Source organism: Stegodyphus dumicola, chromosome 2, assembly GCF_044657685.1.
Source record: "Stegodyphus dumicola isolate Sdum_Otavi_A_Nest chromosome 2, ASM4465768v1".
NCBI classification, from domain to species: Eukaryota; Metazoa; Arthropoda; class Arachnida; order Araneae; family Eresidae; genus Stegodyphus; species Stegodyphus dumicola.
In genome coordinates this window covers 156,678,140-156,703,640 of record NC_140769.1, presented here as the reverse complement: position 1 = coordinate 156,703,640, position 25,501 = coordinate 156,678,140, and the positions used below count along the sequence as shown (strand labels likewise).

The following is a 25,501-nucleotide window of genomic DNA, read 5'->3' as shown; positions in this document are numbered from 1 at the left end:
TACTGCCTTGTCTTCTCTTGCCTTGTGGGGTCGCAACATGGTGGATTGATAAGATGCGCGGGTTTGGCATTCAATTCCGTATGGCCATTGAAGCTAGGTCTGGAGCCTCCTTGTCGTTTGAGTTGTATCACAGTAATATGTAAGTGAAATGGGATAAATCTAATTTATCACTATATTAGTTGTAACTGTAATTCGACCCTCATATTGCCTTTCAGTAAATTAAAGAAGCAGAAAATACTAGAAATGTCTCGTCGGCCGGTTATATACTATATAAGGCAGGAGAGAGCATCTGTTCTGACTTAGTTGTTAGTATTGTTGCGAGTTGTTATTTCAGAGGGAAATCGGAGATATTTCCGGGTTAGTTATCTCTTTAGATGCGCTCTCATTTGCGTCGTGTTTAACCTTCTTTGTAGTTTGAAGCGTAACTACTCATTGTACTCTGTGATACTGTGAAGACCTGTACGAGTATTTCTATAGAAAATTCCAGAATTTTGAAGTGTTTCTGTTAATAGAATAAATATTATTAACCCATCATCGGACCTACGTGAATTCAATCTGTTACAAACCAGTACGTACGCAGTAATACTCTTATACGGAGCAGGAATTTTTTATTATCAAACAAAAATAATGTTAATACCTAATATTTGTTAGGCGGATCATTAAGATCACGACAACAGCTGAATTAAGGGAATATAATATTCTCGCATAGAAACCGATAAAGCACACCGCCGTTCATATACAAATCAGGAAATCTTGGTTTTCGACATCCTAACATAAGATATTTACATATTCACAATGTGAGAAAATTGCGCTTTAAACCGTAACCAAATTTTCAAATTTGTACAGATAAATTACCAAATGAATTTCTCTCCAAATTAAACTGCTTTAACGAACTGTTAATTTTAAATAGTATTTTTCTGTTATTATAATATGGATATATTTATGTGTTTTTTTAACTCAGTCGTATTAACCGGGATCTAGGTTTACCGTGGACATAGACCCCGGATTTACTTCAATCGGGAACCTGTTGTATACTACTTTACAATGCCGTTATACGTTAATATAATAAGCTATAAATCTTTACTCGTACCGAAGTCTGTACCTCCCTCCATCACTATGTCCCTTCGTGTCGACGGGGGCAACCCCTATCGTTCTGGGTAAGGCCTTCTGGGATATATAGAACGGCTTCACAGACCTATAGACTTGTAGAGCCATTGATTCTTCCATGGGCCGTTCAGGTTCTGCAGAAACCCTACAGGTATTGCGTAATCTGCCTCGGACTGTGTGATTGCTATGTATTATTTGATACTGTTAAGTCTGTCTTCCGGGGTTCCTCCCCGTTGGTCAAGCTAAGGGAAACTAACGTTTTCATACGTTATCTTTGCTCGTTCGGTGAGCAGTTGGAGCCCGGTCTTGCGCTTTTATACCTGACACTGTTTACTGTCGCCCATAATTGACAACTGCTGGCTTGCGGCTCCGTGGATCGCCTCTAAAGGATGAAGAGTCTTAGTTAAAGGCTTTTTTTAAAGCCTTATGAGGTATTGTGGTGTAGTGGCCGAAACCGCTATGCAAACCCTGGGTTGGGTTGTGACATCAGGTTGAAAACCAAACACAGCATAAAAAATTTGAATGCTAAAAAAAATGGCTACATACAATTCAGAAGAGATAAAACTATCTTTTTTTAAAAATCAAATTCTATACCTCAGTCATATGAGAGGCATACGTGGCTCTCGAGCCTGCGTTTTTAACATTGCCAGCAATTTAATATTATTTTAATAACAACTATTTTTTACAACTTAATATTATTTTAATAACAATTAAATAATTATATTTAGTCCCGTGATTTCATCACGTATATTGCACTGAATTCGCAATTTGAAAACATTCGTCGTAGATTTATGCGACCTTATCACAACTCCTCCCCTCATGAAGGAATTTTTCTTGACTATAGAAGGAAAAATTCTAACTACTTTTCACTGCTTTCAAAACACAAGTGGTAACCATTTAAGTGATAATAGAGAAGCCAGTTATATTACCCTGCACTTATTTCTAGATAACATAAATGCAAAAATACAACAAAAAGGTTTAAATTTTGAATCTTTACAAAGTACCTTTTCGGTTTACAAAATGCTAATACTTAAAACATTTGATTCTAACCATTTTGAAAATGAAACACACTATGCAAACAAATTTAAATCTACAAAAATATAATTCCAAAACGCTACAAAAATCATTTTTCAAACAACAGTTTACAGAACAAAAAGGATTGACTCCTCCATATACTTCATATGATAAAGTTCCTGCTGTCCGTAGATCTGATCTCGAATAATCAATCACTGAGATAGGACACTCTTCAATATTTACAACTATATTTGGACGAGGTCCCAATTTCTTTTTCCAGACTTTATGATTTGTCAGTTCATCCAAAGAAAACTCGCCAATGGCTGGTAATGTCTTCTTATACATTGCACGCCATATAGCATATGCATTTGATTCAGCGTTATAATTGAACATCATTTTTACAGCAAGGTTATTAGAAAGCAATTTCTCAGAAGAAAACGTCTTAATAGAAGTGGGATTTTCGAATATCGTATTCTGCGGATCTTGTGTTCTTTCAGTATGCGATATAATAAATTTTGTTTGGTGTTGAACATTATCATGAGTTTCTGTTGCTTGTGCTTCCGAGAATTCTGCTGGCGAAACATCAGCAAGGATAGCCCTTTCCTCTAAATTGATGTCTGGAATTTTAATGTTCTCCTCCGTATTACTGGTTAACTTCCTTTCTTCCGAATACTCATTATTGGCGGCCCTTTCACTTTCTATCTCTTTCTTTTCTTCCGATCTGGAATCTAAGTCTTTTGCACTCGCTCTCTCTAAACTCCTGCGCGCATGCGCCTGACTACGAGTCTCCACAGCATTCAAGAGAACCTGTCGTTCCCTAATTTCCTCAATCAACTGTGCAGTTTTATTCCCTAACAAATAGTACTCTTTTTCTAACTCTACCGGAGTAACCGCTGCCTTTGTGGTGACCACACCAAAATCACCTTCAATGGTGACGTTCGCTAAAGGTAAACATTTACATTCTGTGTCCAAAGGCTGTTTCAACCATACAGTTTTCCCTAATAAGTCACTAGTATTAATCCAAAGTACTATTACACAGATCTATACCAGCTCCAGTATCTTTCAGATATTCTCTCTCTATCCCATTAATTACTGCTTTCTTGAAATACGGCTCAAAACATTTTCCTAAACTCTCCGTTCCTAGATTATTCATCAGATTAGCCTTATTCTTTTCCAGGGATGGACAGTTAGGTCGGATATGTCCGTTCTTTCCACATTGGTAACACCTTATTTTCCGCTGTTTCTCGAAACCTGCTTCATTGAAAACTTGCTTTTTTTAGGAGCCTCCACTTTTCTATGCTCCTCTGATTTAATTCTTTGATGATCACTTCTTTTCTGATTATAACTACAGTTAGAATTGATATACCGCTCTCTATCTTTCTCTACCGAACAAAGCAGGAAGACCTATGAATATTACCACAAAGTTTCGCTCGATCGTCTCGAGTCATCCCCACAAATAACGAGATTTGTGACGGCGCACGGGCCTTTCCCCTCCTATTACAATGAGAGAGGAATTGCAAATACCGAAAGTTGTGTCTGTGGAGGCATTAGTAAACCAGATCATTACTTGACTCAATGCCCTCTAACCGCTCAGTGACATGTGCAGCTTCCGGAACAGGCAAATTCTCATAAGCGTTATCTGATCAAACAGCCAGCATTTCGCATCAAAATATGCAAGATAATGCAGAAACTGGAGGAATTGGGAATAGATTTGTGCAGTGTGGAGTAGTTCCCTGTCAATCTCTCTTCGCTCTCTCTCTCTTCTATCTTTTTTTTTTGTTTGTTTTAATTTTTGTTTTAATTTTTGTTTTTATTTTTTCATTTTTTATTTTTATTGTATATATAATGAAACATGTATGTATTACGGTCCACTGTATATATTATGAAACATGTATGTACTATGGCCAATGAAAATTATTATGAACTATGTATGTATTATGTAACAGGCTCAATATATTATGAAACATGTATGTACTATGGCCAATGAAAATTATTATGAACTATGTATGTATTATGTAATAGGCTCAATATATTATGAAACATGTATGTACTATGGCCAATGAAAATTATTATGAACTATGTATGTATTATGTAACAGGCTCAATATATTATGAACTATGTAAGCAAGTAAGAACTATGTAAGCAACTATGTACTATGTAAGCATGTATATGTATGAGCTATGTAAGCAAGTATTATGAAAGATCTATGTATTGTTGCGTGCGTACAGGTTCGTTATGAAATGAATGCACAAGTCCGGTGAAAAATGAACAAAAATTTACTATTATCACAACAAAAATGCTTAAATGTCCTCAAATTATCATGAAGTATTACAATATCTCACAGTAGTTATCTTCTAATTACTCAAATGTCGAATAGAACGTAATTCTAAAACAGCTAAAGAAAGCTAATCCGCGAATTCGCTACTATGAACAAGAGCAGTTTTCTAAACAACAACAAACTAAGCAACTACTACGAACTGAGATGTTTTCCTCCTTTTATAAGATTTTAAAATCACGCGCTAGAATTTTCTGGTACTTTCTCGAAATCAAAAAGGCATATTTATTTAATGCACGCGCTCTTGTATTTTCAATTTTTCAGCTTAGCTTTCTTTTAATATTCGTCACGCGCTGCACTGCGCGAGAAATAAAACCATTTAATTTATAATTGAACTAACATTAGCTTTTTAAATACCAAATTCGTAACACTGTCCCCTTCCCAAGGACTGCACGTCCCGGACAGTACAATCCCTGGACAGGAAGCTAAACTTATAACTGTGGCATAAATGCATTAATAAGCATTATATTACAATAATAAACAACATGAACAATAAATGCAATAAATAAAATAAATCAAATGCTATCAAATACAAATCAAATACTAAATGCAAATCAAATCAAATACACATTTAAAAACAAAAAGGACCATGCTCTTATACTATTTACAATTATTTACATTACGTACTATGGCCATAGTAATGAGCTAACCTGTCGTAATGAAAGACTTTAAGTTTAGAGTTCGAAGACTTACGAATCCGAACCACGACGTCATTCAGCCTGTTTAGGACTGTGTACGGACCATCCCAAAGTGACTGTAATTTCGGACAAAGTCCTTTCCGTCGAGTCGGATTCCACAACCACACCTTGTCTCCTTCGTGGAATTTATGTTCAGTAGCTCTTGTGTCGTATCGGGTCTTCATCTTCTCCGTCGCCAAGTTCACTCGCTCTCGTGCAAAGTTGTGCATCACTTCAAACCGGGCCTGGAGATCTTAAATATATTCCTCAGACGATGAAGGAGCATCCGGAGGGTGGCCAAACAATAGATCACAAGGCAGACGAAGGTCACGACCGAAGAGCATCTGTGATGGAGAATAGCCGGTATTCTCGTGGACAGCACTGCGGTAAGCCAGTAAAAAAACAGCGATAATTTCTTGTCCCAGTCCTGTTGGTTTCTGGAAACTACTAATGAGAGGTTATTAAGGATGGTTCGATTGAACCTCTCTACCATGCCGTCCGACTGGGGATGTAATGGCGTCGTTTGGGTTATACCAATGCCGAGTAGTTTGCATAGTTCTTTGATTACTACCGAGGTAAAATTCCTTCCCTGATCGGAATGTAACTGAAGAGGCACTCCGAACCTGGAAATACAGTGCTGTACCATCACCTCAGCTATTATAACAGCCTCTTGATCAGGAACAGGATATGCTTCAGGCCACTTTGTGAAGTAATCAATGACAACGAGTATGTATTTGTTGCCATCTGCAGTTCGTGGCAGAAGTCCCAAGATGTCAAAGGCTATACGTTGAAAAGGCGGCCCTAAGTTGTAACGTTGCAGCTTGCCTCGGCTGCGTCTCTTCGGTCCTTTCCGACCTGCACAGGCATCGCAGGATTGGCACCACTTTTGCACGTCGTCCTTCGCATTATTCCAGTAAAAGCGCTCACGAACTCTCTGTAAGATCTTCATTATTCCAAAGTGACCTCCCGTAGGGCTGTTATGTAGTTCTTTAAGGACATCAGGAATGCGGGATCTTGGAAGTATCAGCTGCCATCGGAACGTCTTCCCATTATCCGATTCGAATTTCCAGTATAAGACGCCGTTTCGAATGTGAAGTGAATGCCAAAGTGCCCAATATTGTTTGGTTGTAGGACTACAGATAGAAATGTCCTGCCAGGTAGGTTTTCTGTTTGATGACTCCATTAAATCAATTAAGGGTTTAATGTCGCGGTCTTCCAGCTGGTCTTTCCTGACTTCATCATGACTCCACGGTTCTCGATCAGCCGATGTTGATGTTGTAATTTGTCTTGCGACCGGAGTCAGCAGCTCGTATTTCGCTTCCACCCTGGAACAATATCGGCAGCTTTCTTGGCAAGGTCTAGACAGGGCTTCGACGTTTCCGTGTGATGATCCCTTACGATGACGGATAGTGATGTCATATTCTTGGAGTCTTTGTATCCACCTGGCTATTTGACCCTCAGGATTCTTGAAATTTAAAAGCCAGGTCAATGATGCATGATCGGTGCGGAGCAGGAATTTTCTGCCGTATAGATAGTGATGGAACTGTTCTACAGCTTTGACTATGTCGAGCAACTCTTTCCTGGTGACACAATAATTCCTCTCCAGTTTAGACAGGCACTTACTCCAGTACGCCACTACACGTTCTTGGCCGTCTATTTCTTGGGACAAAACAGCATCGACACTTCATTGCTCGCGTCGGTGTCGAGAATAAATGGTCGGTCGAGCTGAGGATACGTCAGGATTGGAGCAGATGTTAAAGCCTCCTTTAAGTTGTTAAATGCATCCTCGCATTCTTTTGTCCACAAGAACTTTTGGTTGCTCTCTGTCAGCTTGTGAAGGGGTCTTGCAATGGAATAAAAGTCCTTCACGAATCTCCTATAGTAGGTGCAAAGCCCTAGGAAGCTTCTCAGCTGATGGACATTTTCGGGACGTTTCCAAGATTTAACCGCTGATACCTTTTCAGGATCCGTGCGCACACCTTCTGCAGAGATGACATGTCGCAGGTAAGTCACTTCTTTTCGGAACAATTTGCATTTAGCGGGACTCAGTTTCAGATTGGCTTCTTTCAGTTTCTGAAGCACCTTCCTAAGATTTTCTAAATGTTCTTCAAAACTCTTTCCGACGATGATGATGTCGTCCAGGTATATCAGGCAGGCTTCGTAGGAAAGGCCTTTCAAAACAGTCTCCATAAGACGTTCGAATGTTGCCGGCGCATTACACAGTCCAAACGGCATCACATTTAATTGTCAAAGCCCTTGTCCCGTAGTAAATGCCATCTTTTCTCGGTCTTCAGGCTGTATTTCTACCTGCCAATACCCACTCTTTAAATCAAGTGTTGAGAACCACTTGCTTCCAGAAAGAGTGTCTAGAATGTCGTCAATTCTAGGAAGAGGAACTGTCTTTCTTCGTAACCTCATTCAACCGGCGATAGTCGACTCAAAATCTTGTTGAGCCGTCTTTCTTTCTGACTAGGACGATGGGAGATGCCCATGGACTTACTGAAGGCTCGATGACATCGCCTTCTTCAATATCTTTTAACAGTGTTCGCACCTCTTCCTGTTTAGCAAATGGTAGACGTCTTGGATGTTGCTTGATCGGGGCATGATCGCCGGTATCTATTCTATGTTGTGTCAAACTAGTTCGACCCATGTCAGAAGACGAGCGGGAGAAAACAACTTGAAGATCTTTAATGACGCGATCGGCAGCATTCCTCTCTTTATCGTTTAATTGCGCTTTCTTCAATAACTCCGATGTAATGCTCTCTGAGGACACGGATTCTTGGATGTTACTCTTTCTTTCAACGGTGGTTACTGGAGTACATGCTGCAACCACTTCACCTTTCTTAATAATTCTCCCCTTCTCAGTTACATAGGCGACTCTCACCGGGATAACCGTTCTGGATAGGTCGACGAGTGTTGAGGCTACTAGTACTCCTTCTGGGCTATTACAGTTATTGGGATATTCTATGATGCCGTAGCTGAAATTTCTGTTTTCGGCTATGGATCCAGGAAGTAAAATTTCTGTTCTTGCCGGTATTATGATATTGTCTTGTGCTATGATTTTATGGACAGATTTAAATTCTTCATCATTAACTCCAAATAACGCTATGTCCTCAGATGTAGAATGCAGTTCGTTATTTTTAAAGTCTAAGGAAAAATTGTATTTCCTTAGAAAGTCCAATCCGAGTATGCAAGAATCAGTGATCTCTGCTACATATGCCGTGTGATGGTAAGCGGCACTTCCAAACGTGATATTAACATTTACTTTTCCATCGATGTCGATCTTCTCACCGAACACAGTCTGTAGGGTAACGCAGGGCGGCGTCCAGATAAGTTTGCTTCCCAGTTGTTGAGCCAAATCTTTTCGGATGATGGTAACGTTGGCTCCTGTATCCATCGTCATATTTCAGGGAACTCTGTTAATATGTCCTATTATGAAAAGTCCATTACTGCCGCCTCTCACTGCAGAAATCTGAAACGCTTTAACTGGGGCTTTTCATTATCTGGCAACCTCCGCCCCGCGAGATGGCCACTAATTAGTTTCCCTGCTGTTTGTTAGGAGCGGTCTTAACATCCGTACCCTGGGGTTTTCTGCAGTTTCGTCGTATGTGTCCTTCAGCACCGCAGTTCCAGCACTTTACGGTCGGTTTCTTGTCACCAATATTCCGTCTCAAGGCGTTCAGTTGTCTAGTTAAATCGTCTAGACGAGCAGTGACTTGATTCCCTGGCTCCTGGACTTGAGCAGCTCTGACTGGATGGCGGTCTCGACGGGTGGCTTGCTGGGCTGCCTCGAATTTCATAGCGTACACTAAAGCGCTTTTCAGATCTTTAACATCCGCCATTCGCAGTGCTTTCTGTATTTCAGGGTCCCGGATGCCATCGATGAAATATTGCAGGGACAGGATTTCTTTTGTTTCTGTCGGGCATTCCGAAAAGGCGTGATGTGACAGCCTTTCAACATCCGTGGCGAGCTCCTGAAGTGTTTCGGTGAGCTTCTGTTGACGGGATTTTAATTGCAGCCTGCTGTAGTCTTTTAAAAATTTCTCTCCGAAGCGCAGCTCCAAAGCGCCTGATTGAGCTTCGAAATCTAGCCTTTGATTTTCGAGAAGCGTCTGCAGGATATCCGCTGCGTCTGCTCTCAGAGAAGCGGCGAGATGACAGGCCTTAGCTTGGGAATCACATCTATTCGCATCCGCCACGATAGAAAACTGGGTCTTATACACTTGCCAGGATGTCTTCCCATCATATGTGGATAGCTTCAGAGATGGACGAGCAGGCATCGGTAAGAATTTAAAATCTTCACTCTTGCTCCCAGTCGTCGCTACGAATTTCTTTAAAGTTTCCAGTTCTTTGGCAACCGCAGAAACCCGGTCATCAATTTGTTGTTCGATTTGTTTTTGAACGGAACAAACACTTCCTTCTATTTTTCTTTAACAGAAGAGACATTTTCTTCAATTTGTCCCATTTTATTTTCAACCACATCTATCCTGCCTTCCATAGCATCGAATTTGGTTTCTATTACGCAGGCAATTTCTCTTTTCATTTCGTATTGACTTTCTTCAATCTTGACTTGTACAGCTTTTATTTTTTCTTTAACAGATTCCTTAACAACTTTTATTTCGTCTTTAAAAGTTAATTGACCAGCTTGAATGGCCTTCACCTCTTCCTTAACAGATTCTTGTCCCGATATCATTTCTTCCTGTCCCGCTTCAATCTTTTCCTGTACGGATTTTTGACCAGCATCCATTTTCTCTTTAATTTCTTCTTTAAAAGATATTTGGCCAGCTTCCATCTTTTCTTGGAATGCAGCAAAAGCAGTAATGAGCTGTCTCAATTGTTCTTCCATCCCTCTTGTTATTGGCATTCAAATCCCACTTCTGACACCAAAAATTGTTGCGTGCGTACGGGTTCGTTATGAAATGAATGCACAAGTCCGGTGAAAAATGAACAAAAATTTACTATTATCACAACAAAAATGCTTAAATGTCCTCAAATTATCATGAAGTATTACAATATCTCACAGTAGTTATCTTCTAACTACTCAAATGTCAAATAGAACGTGATTCTAAAACAGCTAAAGAAAGCTAATCCGCGAATTCGCTACTATGAACAAGAGCAGTTTTCTAAACAACAACAAACTAAGCAACTACTACGAACTCAAATCGAAATCGAAATCGAGTGAATGGTTAGGCGGCATTTAGTAGCCTCTGCTACTTTAACCGTCTCTGTTGGAGATATGCCCTAAGGCTTTGGGAAGAATTAAAAATTAAGGTGATTTACACCGCACCGACAAAGGTGAAGCAGGAACATGTGCTAATGCACGTGAGTTGGTCAAGTAGACTTTGGAGAAGGAGGGTTCAAGCATCTGGCCGCCGTACAAGCTGTTATGTATCTTCAGTAGTTGAAGAAAGATGATACGTCGAGGCCAGTCACGTGGGTGGTCACCCACCCAAGTACTGACCCCGAGCTCTGCTGCTGTAAACAGGGCAACCTGTGTGTTGAAAAAGTAAAAAGAAATCGTAAACATAGTGAAATTCCCTCAAATGCTTCTAAGCTGGTGATTACTCTTCACTTTCAGCAAATCTCATCAGTGTCATGGCTGCTTTGAACCCGGCAGTAAACTTCTCAGCCGTGGTTTTTGCAGCGCGGATCTTCTCAACGTGCTCAACCATACTGTTCAGAAATTTTTTGATTTTAGGATCTTGGATCCAGTTTATGATATCCTTGTACTCTGTGGGTGGGTTTTCCAATTTTTTCTTTACTCTATCACTGTAGAGAGGCTTCATCTGGGTTTTACTGCTGTCTTCCTCTGTTTCGATGAATTTCGGAAAATCTGGCGGCGTAGGGATCTTAGCTGTTGGCTTCGCCTGCTTCTTTGCTTCATATCGCTTCTTGTACACGAGGCAACCCCTGTATGAACTTACATGCGGTAGTGAGCAGAAGATGCACTTAGGTTTTTCTTCTGGCTTTAGAGGGCATTCTTTACTTCTATGGTGCTGTCCACACTTGCAGCATCGCTCAGGATTTGAGCAAAGATGTTGCGAATGTCCATATTCTTGACATCTATAGCATTGAGCAAACTTCTCGGGACAAACTTCTTCGGGGCAAACTTCTCGATCTTGACATTAACACTTAACATAGTGTTGAGTCCATGAATTGCACGTCCTTCCTTCGTTTTCTTCAGCTCCAACAGGAAAATCGGAAGTTTCTCGATAGCGTCTCCTCTTTGAAAAACTGCTTGACTTTACTTATCGGGAATTTCCTTCTCTCCAGATCTGCCTGGATTATTTCTTCCTTCATCGTCGATGGGAGGCCCTTAAGAACAACCTTAATAGGTTTTTCGCTGAGTAACTGGAAAGTATGAAATGGTATATTTCTTTTCTGCAAAACCAGAGTTGCTTTTCTGTAATCGTCTACTGACTTTAAATTAACATATAGTAGTTTCATTTTCATATTGGCTTCGAATTCTTCACTGCAGGTATTGATAAGGATTTCATGAATTTTAGGCCAATCCACTTCGCTTTGCTGGAAAACTATTGGGGGTGGAGTTTCCTCTTTTTCGGCTCCTCCTTCTTCTTCCATACCTTCTACTTCACTTAGCTGCTCAAATCGATTTTCCGTCGTAACTTGCATTGGTGCTTCGTTTTCTGATACTTTCGCGGTTTTCTTAGGAGAAATCCATTCTTGTTCCCTGCTGTCTGTTCATCTTTCAGTTATCTGCCCTGGATAAAATTTTTTCGTGAATGTCTCTACATCCATCTCACCCTTAGTTCTTTTATGAAAGTAATTGCAAATTACGTCAACTCCAAATTTCGCAATCTGGTCCTGGATTTCTTCTTCAGAACATGACTTGAATTTTGGAATGTCCTCATCATTTCCCATTGATAAATCTTCTGTTGTCTGTTCATCAGTAGCTTCTCCATTCGGTGTTTGAATGTCTCTTTTTTCCATACCAGGTTTAACATCTTTCTTCTTACTTGGTTGTTCGCTTTCCGTATCTGACATAGTTTTCGCCTTTTTCGCTTTACTTTTCTTTTCTTTGGCCATAAGGATGAAATCCTCGTTCTTCAATGGATAGGTCTTGTTGGTTTTGGACGAACGCTCGCTTCAGTAGTCCTCTTCATCAGAACTATCGAGTGGTGTCCTATAAAAGGACATTTTTCTTCTTCGGTTTCGCAAATCAATGACTTATTTATAGACACACAAATTTTTGACAGCAGCGTACGTTTAGAACTCTAACTCCTACGAACTGAGATGTTTTCCCCCTTTTATAAGATTTTTAAATCACGCGCTAGAATTTTCTGATACTTTCTCGAAATCAAAAAGACATATTTATTTAATGCACGCGCTCTTGTATTTTCAATTTTCCGGTTTAGCTTTCTTTTAATATTCGTCACGCGCTGTACTGCGCGAGAAATAAAACCATTTAATTTATAACTGAACTAACATTAGCTTTTTAAATTCCAAATTCGTAACAGTATTATGAACTACTTGTATATAAGCATGTACTATAAACTATGTAAACATATATTATGAACTATGTAACTATAAGCATATGTTATGAACTATGTAAGCATGTATACAGGACCAATGTATGCCCTTACAGGCGCTATGAGGTGTTGCCCCGGATCAGAGTCGTAGCTAGGGTTTTCAGCGCCCAGGGACAACTGAAGATTTCGCACCCCCTACTGCTTGGCAAGGATGGAAAACATTTAATTCTAAAATGTCGTAACATCAGTTTGGCGCCCCTTGGATTCTGCGCCCGGGGACAGATGCCCTCCTTGCCCCTCTCTAGCTACGCCCCTGCCCCAGATAGTTGCGGAACCTGGACTAGACCAGAATAGTCTTAGTAAGCCGCACGTTTGTTCAGATTCTGCTCTCAACTCAACTCAACTCTCTATCTTTCTCAAATGGTTTCTTTAACTCCGCTATCTGTTCTAACTTCCTCGTATCTCTTCGCAAAGCCTCATACTTGTCGCATTTCTCTGCTAAAATGGAAGCTGTTTTAAATTCTTCCCAATTGTCTAAGTAGTGCTCTCTTATTTTTAGAGGGACTCGCCGCTTAATTTGCTCAGTGAGCATATGTTCCTTAAGACTTTCAAAATCTTGAACTTCTACTGAATCCAACCAATTCTCTAAATACACTCTCAATTCATACACTAAATCCACCCATAACATTCCGTTTTTTCTAGAATGTTCTTCAAATTTTGTTTTTAGTGTCCAAGAACTAAGCTTGAATCTCTGCATGAGTAATTTCTTAACATGCTGATAATCCTCTCCTTTATCCGCTGGTTCTTTCACTATTAACTGGGCTACATCGAGGTAATAAAGGAATTAATTGCGAGACCCAATCAATCTCTTTAACGTTCTCTTTCTGAGCTTGTTTCTCAAATAGCATAAAGAATAATGAAATATCTATATTACTCGTTTCAAAACGCGGTACTAGATCTTTCAAATTAACCCTTTTTTTCTCTAGATTGTTCAACTTTCGAAACCGTGGAAGCTAGGCTATTAGTCTGAACCACATTCATCAGTTTTAACCTTTCCAATTCAAAAACTCGCTCTCGTTCCTGTTCCGCTTTCTCTTGTTCACGTTCCCGTTATGCTCCCTCTTGTTCACGTTCCCGTTATGCTCCCTCTTGTTCACGTTCCCGCTCTGCTCTCTATTTTCGGCTATTTCTTCTGCTTTTCTCTGCTCAGCAGCAGCCCAAATTCTTGCCGCGTATTCTTTCGCAGCTTCTTCTTCATAGTCCTCGGCATTTAGAATAGCCTGCCTAATTTTTCTTACTCTATTTGCTTGAGACACATATGTTTCAAACTCCTCCGCTAACTTTAATAGCAGAGCTTTAGTAAATATCCTCATAAACTCACCCATTATGGAAAATTAAAGAAAAATAACCTACCCCGAAATACAATAACACAAAAACAACAACAGGTCTATCTCTCCAAAACTGAATAATTCCCTAACAATTCTGAACACAAATTGCCTTACAACACTTAATGATAATACCTATGCCTACATACAAAGCGTATATAAAAAAATGCTAATTAAGAGGCAACCTTTTCCTGTTCTATATCAACTATATAAATATTGTCCTCTAACTCTGGACTGATTTCAAAACTAAATTTTTCTAAAGCATATCGTTACAATATCTCAAACAATGTAAACAGTTACTAGAACAATAGAACAAACAATTTAATTTCAATTATCAACAATTTCAATTATCGTTCTTGAAGAGAAGAAAGTCTTGACTGTTCACATAAAACTCAAGTTCACAGGCGAAAAAGTCCGTTCCTAAATTTACTCTCAGGAACAATCCCTAAAAGCTGCCACCAATTTTTAATATTTACTGCTGTGGTGTAGTGGCCGAAGCCGCTATTTAAACCCTGGGTTGTGACATCAGGTTCAAAACCAAACACAGCATAAAAAAATTATTGAATGCTAAAAAAATGGCTACATACAATTCAGAAGAGATAAAACTATCTTTTTTTAAAAATCAAATTCTATACCTCAATCATGCGAGAGGCATACGTGGCTCTCGAGCCTGCGTTTTTAAAATTGCCAGCAATTTAATATTATTTTAAAAACAATTAAATAATTATATTTAGTCCCGTGATTTCATCACGTATATTGCACTCTGAATTTGCAATTTGAAATCATTCGTCGTAGATTTATGCGACCTTATCACAGTATCATTAACTGAATTTAAAAGTAATGTTTCCATAACCAAAACAATTAGCTTGTCTAAACGTAGAATTATAATCTGCCCTTAGATTTTTCACCTCATTTTGTAGAAGATAAAGAATTCCATCTTTCTTTCTGTAAATCATATAGTGTTATTTTTTATACATATCAAAGAACTACGACTAATCACAGATAGATTACCTATAGAGAGAAACGGCATAGATAGATAAGGGCAGATAGATTACGCATTGACAGAAACAGCATAGATAGATAAGACAGATAGATTATACGACAGATGTAATATGCATTCTCAACGTACCATTCTCTTCTCTACTTTTCGTTCCGTCTTTATGAAACAATCGTGCTGAAAATAAAAATAAGATAAAATAGTTAATTTCAGAAAAATACAGTAAATACACACCATGCATATAAAAGCCTTTAAGTGAACTTTATTTTTGCAACCATTGTTTTCAGGCATTCATTTCAGTTAATGCAAATGTTCATATTATAGCATTTTTAAATAAAAAATTCATTTGTCAAAAATTATGCAATCTAACTTTTTTATGCCCTCCGGTGCGGGCAGTCATACATAACAAGAGTTAATACAGATGCTGTTTGCACATTTTTCAGACGATTTTGCTTTGTTGTAAAAAAATCTTCTACTTTTTTAACTGCAACTATACTTTCGAAAGTATAAATTATTGTCTGCTACTTGACAGTTTTGTTTTCATGCAAAATGTCGCTTTTAAAGAAATAATGGATGGAAGGCTATGCTTCTGTTTTTTCCGAAGAAAATTAATCGTATTTGTTTATCCAAAAACGTTGTGAAAACGATGGGTTTTCTATATCTTGAAGCTACGATAGGTAACGTTGTCAATAACAAAAGAAAAAAATGTCAAATTTTAGTTTGAAGTGAAAAGTTATTCCATGTACGAGTCCAGGGAAAAAATGGAATGTTTCGAATGTTGCAAAAGTAAGATATTTAACGTTAAAAGAAAAGCCAACAAGACAAAAGACAGTTGGATAATCATTAAAATGCTCAATGCTAACTGTAAACAAAGTGATTAATGCTGATTTGAATTTTAAAATGGCGTAAAAACATAACGTGCATCTTTTTTCTCCACGACGGTTACAGCCGAAAACGCAAGGCGAAAGCGTCGTGGTACAAAACATCATCGGAGAAAAGAAAGCAAAGAGAAAATTTTGCAATTCTAAATCATCGGGGTACAAAATATAGTTGTCGAAAATTAAGCGTTTCAAATTTTCTCAGTTTAAAAACATCATCATCGAAAATACCATGGTAAAAAATAAAATACCCACAAATCATCGTATGACGATAACATCGCAGACATGCGTTTTTCAGGTTTTAAAAGTTGTAACTGTATTTTCCCATAATGATATGGAAACTCAAGAAGGAAAGAGGGTGAGAATGTTAAGGGCACTTCAAGAGTAAAGGGAAACGAAATAAGATATAATTTTAACTGAAACGTTAACAGATTAACAAACGTGAAAAGTATAAATTGATAATTAACTAAGCAATTTGTATAAAGGTAACCTTATGCAGTTATTTGTCTTCCTTTTCCTAAACGTTTTTAGACTGTATTTTTCATGAAAAATGATCAGTAAAATTTTATAAAAAAGGCTAATTTTTTAATAACCTTTGTTAATTAACTATGTAAATTTAAAGTTCAATTAAATGCTATAAGTTGCATTAATTTTCTACTCATTTTCAACTTTTAAAGTTTCGTTCTTACATTTTGAACAAAAATTTATTAGTTCATTCAAAAATATGAAATATAGAAGTAAAACTATCCCTCTTTCTTTCATGTGCTCCCAAATTATTATGCGAAAATACACTTACAACTTTAAAACCTAAAAAACGCATATGTGCGATATTATCGGCATGCAATGAATTGTAGGTACTTTTTTACCATGACACTTTCAAAGACGATGCTTCTGTACTGTAAAGTTTTTCAACCTCTTTATTTTCAACCACGATATTTTGTATCAGGATATTTTAGAACTGCAGTGTTTTCTCTTTGCTTTCTTTTCTTCCACGATGCTTTGTTCTACAACGCTTTCGTCTTGAGTTGTTTTCTCCGCGACGTTTTCTTCCTCGATGTATTCGGCGGATACCCTAATACCAGATGTTGTTGTCATTTTATTGTGGAGGCAACTATACCGTTTGGGTGGCCCAAATTAATGATAAACAGACCGCAGAAAAATGTTAAAATCAACTGCTATGAAGGGGACAGACAATTTTACATCCATGGATTCTCCGGGATTCGAACACGGGACCTTAGACTGGTTAGGGGAGCCTGACTGCAATAGCCGTCAGACTCGCCTAAGAAAAATGTTAAGGTCACCTCCACATATTATCAATAGCATATTTTATACCCCATTTTCAAATATGAAAGAGCCTCTCTTTACCCACAGGACCATCAATCAGTAGAACTGCTTCAAGACAAAGCGAGCAGCCGTACGTCAAAATCCACTTTTAATTTCCTGGAAAAAAGAGAATATGAAACGAGTATTAAGGGTGTACCCCTCATTCATATCCTTAGTAAATATTCTGATATGGGTCTGATATTCTGATAGTAAATATTCTGATCATGGAATTTGGGGGTTTTGGATTTTAAAAAAGCGTGTTGTTCAAACGTTGACCTACAACTTTCTTAGACTTTGGAAAGCTGTTCGAGAACAATGGGATAAGACATCTCTTTCGATACTATAAAAGGCTTTATTGTCTTAGAAATTACGGCGTATAAAGATAGAGATAAGGGTTATGAAATAGAACATTTAAAACATAAAATGTTTAAGTGAAATATTTCTGTAATTACTATGAAAATCGTGTAAAAAATGTGCGAACTGCTATGTATTCATTCATAAAATTAAACATAAAACACTTGACACTGACACACCAAAAAGTGACAGAGACACTTTATTTTAAAGTTTGCGATTATGCTGAAGGATCGTACACAAATTAAAGACAGAGCTGTTTGCACTTGTACGGAACTAAAAATGAAATCTCAGTTAAGAAAAAGGATTTTGACATCCATAGATCAAATTCCGAGCATTCCTATGCACATTGTCGTGAAAAGTCTTAATCAGTTCAGATGTTTACAAACGGAGGCGTTATTCGCAGAAGTCTTCATGAATTCATGCTCAAGAAAGAGTTACAGGATTCCGCATTAGCACATAGCTAATTCGTAATATTATTTGCATAAATTAAAAATAGAAACTACTTTCATTGAAATGAATGACTGCGTATGATTAATAGAATAAAAAACCGTAGATCTTAAAATTCCAAGAGAATATTATAACATATTTTTAGCCCTTAAAAGCTTTTAATTTGCCTATATTATAAATGGTATTTATCAGGAAAGCTGGAAAACATGACACAAATCTCGAATTTTGAATTTAGATATTTTTTTTAAATATTGTTCCAGCGAAACATTTGTGTTTTGTTTTTTCATAACGAATACTAACCGCTATGCGTCCAGCCTTCCTCTGGCTTTTAAACGTACCGGAAAAATGCCTAAAAGACACACCTGGGATCCGATGGCCGCGTAAGTTCTTCCAACTTTTTTCTCCTTGTTAAGATTCCAACCCTCCCTTGCATACGGCCCTGATGTATTTTCAGAAAAACATATATATCTCGAATTTTTAGCAAACTGATTGCATGAGATGTGCATTAAACATTTGTTAAATCATAATTTATATCCCCCTTCTCAACGAAGATTTAATTCGCCTCGATTCTCTTTCTTCGGATGTTTCATTTGCCCGGGATAATTCTCCACGTTCTCTATCACTTGCTCGTCTTGCATGCAAACATTTATTTTTTCTTGGTTGCTGAGGCATACTTTCAAGAATCTTCTAGAAAATATTCTGAAAAAGCAAATAATAATTAGTGCAATTTTATCACTTTTCTGTCGACAAACGTCCAGTACCCCAGAAAAATATTAAATTTAAAAACTGCGCAGAATTTTACTCTGCAGAACAACTTTATTAAAAAGAATAAATAAAAATGTATTACATATGTGGGATGTCATCGTTCATTATAATCGGATGACGCGACAAGCTGTGAGAATAAATCTTTTACTTTTCCGATGATATAAGTCAGACGGTTCCGCCATTAAGACGATGATGCGACTGAAAGATGTTTACTTGTAAAAGACAGTCGATTCTCTTCATTTGTAAATATCATCTACGTAAATTCATCCTTCTACACATGTAATCATTTTGTAGTTTGTATCAACTATTCATGTTTCATTAAATTATCTTAATACAAATATTAATTATCCTAATAAATAAATTAACCGACTTCCCTTTGCAAAATCTAAAGATCTCAAATGGTATAAAGGAGGTTAAGAACTTTGTTTCCTAAAAACATCACTCAAAACTTTTTAAGATCTTAAAAACAGTGAAATGACCAATAAATAACATAAAAGAATACAAAAAACAAAATATTCTGAAAAGCAAAGTATAATTAATGATATTTTATCTTATATTTTCAACAGAAAAAAGTACAATGAAATAAGCTATATACCTTAACGCAAATATTAATTATCCTAATAAAAAAATTAACCAACTTTCTGTTGACGAAAAAAAAAAAATCATGCAAAACTTTTCGATATCTTACAAACAGTGAAATAAGCAAAAAATAACATGAAAGAAACTCAAAAAACAAAAAATTCCGCGCAGAATTTTACTCTGCAGAACAACTTTATCAAAAAAAAAAAAAAAAAAAAAAAAAAAAAAACCACATAAACATGAATATTTTTTTAATTTAAAGCATTTTCATAATCGGTAGTATATATCTATCACGAAAGACTGAGAAAATAAAATCCGCATAAGCAATTTTATGGACACGGTGGATATATTTTACTAGCGAGTGAGCCCGTTAGATAAGCGGGTTGCGGCCAAAACGAAGTCTGTACACCTGAAAAAAAAATGCACAAAAATATTTCAATAGGAATAAAATCAGTTCATTTTTCCCAAGCAGCAATTAATTCGTAAATAATTTTCTGATGCCAACTTTTTTTCAATAACAATAACATATCATGTAAATTATTCTAACCTGAAAGAAGAAAGTTGCCAACAGCAGCTACTTACTCAAAATGCTCACATTAATGAAACATTTTAGACATACAAGGACGTCACATGCAGTCGCGTGCTTTCTCTAACTTCAGAATATGACCTTACATAATAATAATATATTTAATGTTTGGAAATGCTATTTTTATTTCCTATTTTTTAAAACTCACAAATGTTTTATTAACAAACTATACGATTTGAAAGCGATCAGTGGTAACACTTTTCGAAATGAAGCATTTTTATCTACCACGCGCGACACTGTTTCCAAACGGAAAAACCTGATGTGTACACCACATGACTTCCTTGTACGGAATATTAAATTATACGCATTTTTTCTTGCATTTTATTTAAACTTATTGGATTGAATTAAATCTACTTTGTCGATAGCTCATAAACTACAAAAGAATAAAGGCACACTTTAAAATTCACTATATTTGTTTACCATAGCGACACTGGCGCTAGGTTCATTTAACAGCGTTATATTTCGTTCATATTGTAACACAGATCATCATTCGTGTAAAATGCATGCGGCCTATTGAGGCCTTTTACCAGTTTACATTTCTTAAGTTCCTAATGGCATAAAGATGAGGGGAAAAAAATCCGAACAAGCGGAAAGTCTTAAACCACTGGGTGCGGATCTCATATGAGAAAGAAGTACGACGCCATCTGTTGACTTCAATAATCTTCAGTAATGGCGTATCTTTGGAATGACGTTCATGCGGCGCCATCTGATGCCATGGGATAATATTATAACTCAGAATGCACAAAATTTATATCATTTGTTTTGGCCTTCTCGGTGATTGCGGTGATTTGTGCCCAGAGGGCGCACCGCACAAAGAGTTAGTTGCGTTACAGAACGTAAGGGAGCGGGCGTATTACCGCTAATTGAGGTAATTGCATCGTATCTGTCAGGTGGCAGAAAACTAGTATGATGTATCATTTCACATGCCAGGTGGCAGAATATGTCTATCATGTACATGCCAGGAGGCATAACGCTTGTAAATATGCCAGGTGGCATACGACTTGTAAATAAATTGTAAATAAATGTACAGTAAAATATCTTGGTGCAATAGATCAAGGAACAAGCATCAACAACCTTCTGATCATTTCGATACGTACACACTTTTTTTTTTTTTTTTTTTTTTGGTGACACCGGACTTGATTTGTGGAAATGAAGAATGGACGAAGAAAATTAATGAGTTCATGACTGAAAAGCCAGGATTTAACGCGAAGAAATTCGAGGTAGGCCCTTTTTCATTTTTCCAGTTTTGAATAGAATTGTTGAATAAAAATCTTGGTGATTATTATAGTTGATAGAATCTAATGGTAAAATGGAGGCTATGAATAAGGCAAAGAAGTTGCGTACGGTGACGCGTAGCTTAACTACTAAGTTGATGAGTAAAATAGATTCTGCATTGTTAGAAGAGGAACCGCGGATGAGAAATTAAAAGAATTACTCGAAATGTTACTTGAAAAATCGCAGTTGTTGAAACAATACGATTCTGAGATTGAAAAACTTATAATTACGGAACAGGCGTTGGAAACAGAAGTAATTTCCGCGCAGGAATATCAGGAAAGAATTATAAGTTTTAAATGTAAAATTCAGGAAAAATTAAGAAAAAACGCGTGTAAAGTTGAATCTAGAAATTCTAGTGAGGAAACTATATCTCCGAAGTTGAAAACTTGTGAAGTTAATACTTTAAAATTGCCAAAATTAACGATTACAAAATATTACGGTGATCCTTGTTCTTGGCTTGAATTCTGCAATCAGTCTAGTAATTCCATTCACCAAAACGAAAGTCTCAGTCCGGTTGACAAGTTTTGTTATTTAAAATCGCTTTGGGGAGGTTTAGCTGTAAATGCTATTAGTGGATTAACATTTACTAGTGAAAACTATACGGTGGCTGTTGATACACTAAAAAACCGTTTCGGCAGAGATGACCTGCTAATTAATGCGCATATGAATAAATTGTTGAGTTTAGAACCTGTAAAATATTCCGGAAATAAGGCTTCTTTGAGGAAGCTTTATGACGATATAGAAATACAAATAAGGAATTTAAATTCTTTAAATGTTACTAGTGGTTCTTATGGACATTTATTATCCCCTATTTTGTTAAAGTTAATACCCGAGAATTTAACTCTAGAATTCACTAGGAAAAGAAGTGATAAACAAAATTTCGATGTTAATGAACTACTAACGTTCTTGAAAACGGAAGTGGAATGTAGGGAAACATTAATGATGTTAGCGCGTTCTAAGAATCTTGATGTAAATGAAGCATCAATACGAAACAAAAGTTCCCATCAAGGTTATCAAAATAAATCTTACGTGCATTCTAAAAGAAATATTTACAGTACGAATAAGCAAGATGCTTCAGTATTAACTAGTCGAAGCGAAACTCCCTCTAAATACTTTCAAAAATCACATTTGAATCCAAATCGAAAGTTCTCTACCCCGCCTAAGAAAGAGAATCAAAATGTCTGCATATTTTGTTTATCTGCTTGTCATATGAAACATGATTGCGCACTTGATTTAAAGGCTCGCCGAAAGGCATTAATGGATCGAGGTTTATGTTTTATTTGCTTTTCGAAAGGGCATCCAAGGCGTTTCTGTGCTCATAGAGATGAAAAATGCAGACTGTGCAATGTCCAAGGTTTACATAATTCGTTAATATGTGACGCCGCATCGAAAGTTTTAGAGACGGATACTTCCAATCAGACGAAACAAACGCCAATCCCTGAAGCTTCTCTTTCGCTCTTATGTAATGAAAATAATAACAAAATTAAACTACCGACTTCCGTTCTTTTACAGACGTTTTCGGCAACAGTTAGGTTTAAAGGGGGAAACGAAAAGGTATTACGTTGTATGCTAGATTCAGGGTCAACAAAGTCATTCATCTTACGAGAAGTGGTTGATTCACTGGGGTTGAAAATTATCAATAAAGAAACGCTTATTAATTCAAAAGTCAAACAACAAAAATCAGCGTTAATTTACAAAATTTTCACAGGACTAGTTTCGATGGTTTTACCGAACCATCATCTTCAGCTGCAAAACCGCAAAATGAAAAAACCGCAAACGCTTATTATTTTCACATTTGGATACAAAGATGCAAAAGAGCGCTTGTATGATATCGTAGAAATCGTATTGCAAAATGTAAGCCATCCCAGTAAAAAGATAAAAATTAACGCAATAGTCATTGATTCTATAACACTAGGGCAAGTAAAAGTTCCTTCTCGGTGGATACGAAAGATGGCATTTGAGAAGGGAATAGAATTAGCAGATGCTGGTACGAGTGACGAAATTCAAGTATTAATAGGTTCGGATTATATTTGGGAAATTTTAGGAGAACGGAACGTGAAGATTTGTAAAAAATTAGTCGCAACAGAAAGCACTTTCGGTTTTGTGATTCAAGGCAAGGACGAAGGATCAAAGTGTAAGGACGCAAGAGTTAATCATATAACCGTTGTAAATGAGGATTTAGATTATGAAAGAGTTAAAAAATTATGGGAATTAGAAGCAATTGGGATAAGTTCGGATAAAGAAATATCTCTATCAGATAAAGAAATTTTAGAGTCATTTGAACGAAATACAACTTACAAGAATAAAAGGTATGAAACTCGATTATTGTGGAAAAAGGGTGTTGAAGGTTTAAATAACAATTATGAAATCGCGAAACAGCGCTTACAATTTTTAAATAATAAGTTTCAGAAAAATAGCGAGCTATATTTAAAATATAATGAGATAATTAATGAACACTTGAGAGATGGTATAGTGGAACGGGTAGATACGTATTTAAATAGTAGTTTGAAAACGGGGTACTACATGCCTCATCACGCGGTAGTGCGCGAGCAGAAGGATTCTACAAAGGTTCGAATAGTTTTTGACGCTTCTTCTAAAAGTAAGGGAAATTTATCACTTAATGATTGTTTGGAAAGCGGACCTAATTTAAATCCTGATTTGCTAAAGATTATCATTAAATTCAGGGTACATTCAATTGCGTTTTGTGCCGACATTCAGCGTGCATTTTTAGAGGTATTCTTAGCTAAAGAAGATAGGGATTTTTTAAAGTTTTTGTGGATAAATGAAGAAGGGTCAAATCTCGATCACAGTAATCCCAACTTACAAGTTCTCCAACACAGTCGAGTTCCTTTTGGGGTCAAGTGCTCACCTTATTTATTAACAGCTACAATAAGACTGCATTTAAAAAAGTATGAAGATGCCTACGAAGAGGCATGCAGTATGTTAAAAGAGCTTTACGTAGATGATTTAATTTCTGGGACAGTTAATGTAGCAAAGGCCTTACATTTAAGCAAGGACATGATTTTTCATTCTTAGCGAGGCCAGTATGAATTTACGTAGATGGGTTTCAAACTCACCTGAGCTGAATGAACTATGGAAACTTAATGGAATTGACTCTCGTGAAACATCTGAAGACTCTTTGGTACCGTTGAAAGTTTTAGGTCTTATCTGGGACAATGTCAATGATAATTTGAAAATAGATGTATCTCAGTTTGAGAAGTTACAAAATCTCAAAGTAACTAAACGCATCATTTTAGCAGCATGTGGTATGTTCTTTGATCCCTTAGGAATTATGAATCCATTTACTGTTCGAATTAAACTCTTAATGCAAAATATGTGGGAAAAGGGTATTCAATGGGACGAAAGTGTTCCCCTTGATACAGAATTGATATTTCAGGAATGGTTAAAAGAAGTTGAAAAAATAAAGTTTTTCGAAATTCCCAGACAGTACTTCAGTGATATGTGTTGGAAGTTTATAGAAGTTCACATATTTTCTGATGTCAGTCCCAAGTGTTATGGTGCCGTAGCATATTTTAGATTTAAGAAGAAAAATAAATGTAAAACAAGTTTCATAATGTCGAAATCCCGTTTGGCTCCATTAAAAAGGGTAACACTCCCTAGGCTTGAACTTTTGGGAACATTAATTTCTGCAAGATTAGGTTCGTATTTGCAATCGATATTTCCGCAGTTGGATAAGGGAAATATATTTTACTGGACTGATTCCCAAATTTGCATTCACTGGATCAAGGGATCTGCCAACGAGTGGAAACAATTTGTTAGAAATCGTGTGGTAGAAATCAAGGAGAAAACAATTTTAAACAACTGGTACTTTTGCAGTGGGAAGACAGGCCCTGCTGATAAACTTACGAGGGGGATGGATGCTGAAGCTCTAATTAATGATAGTGATTGGTTTTCTGGGCCACCCTGGCTTTCAGAAGTAGATATTCGACGTCACATAAATGAAATGAATACCGAAGCTGACTTGCAAAACGTTAGTGAAGAGCGTAAATGTGTTACTTTGAAAACACTTGTGGAATCTACAGAATCGTTACTAAATCTTGAACTGTACGTAAATTTAACCAAAGTACTGGAAATAATGGCTTATGTTCTGCGCTTCGTGAACAACTGTAAATCCGTTCGTGAAAAGCAATCTGGTGTGCTTACCGCCTATGAGTTACGGAAGGCTTCAGAATTTATTATAAGAAATGCTCAACTTAATGAATTTTCAGAAGAAATTAAGGCTTTAAAGACAGAACAACCGATTAAAACTAAAAGCAAAATCATTTCAC

At 37.0% G+C, this 25,501-nt stretch overlaps 1 protein-coding gene across 3 annotated transcripts in view; it reads right to left on the bottom strand.

Annotated features, from left to right (window-relative positions):
* The window catches only part of LOC118189926 (uncharacterized), a 115,863-nt gene that overhangs the window by 49,603 nt on the left and 40,759 nt on the right, over window positions 1-25,501 (bottom strand). For all 3 annotated transcript variants that reach the window (XM_085811362.1, XM_085811361.1, XM_085811363.1), the window contains exon 4: window positions 15,138-15,182. In XM_085811362.1, coding sequence (XP_085667488.1) covers window positions 15,138-15,182 — 45 coding nt within the window. The remainder of the gene's footprint in view (window positions 1-15,137; window positions 15,183-25,501) is intronic.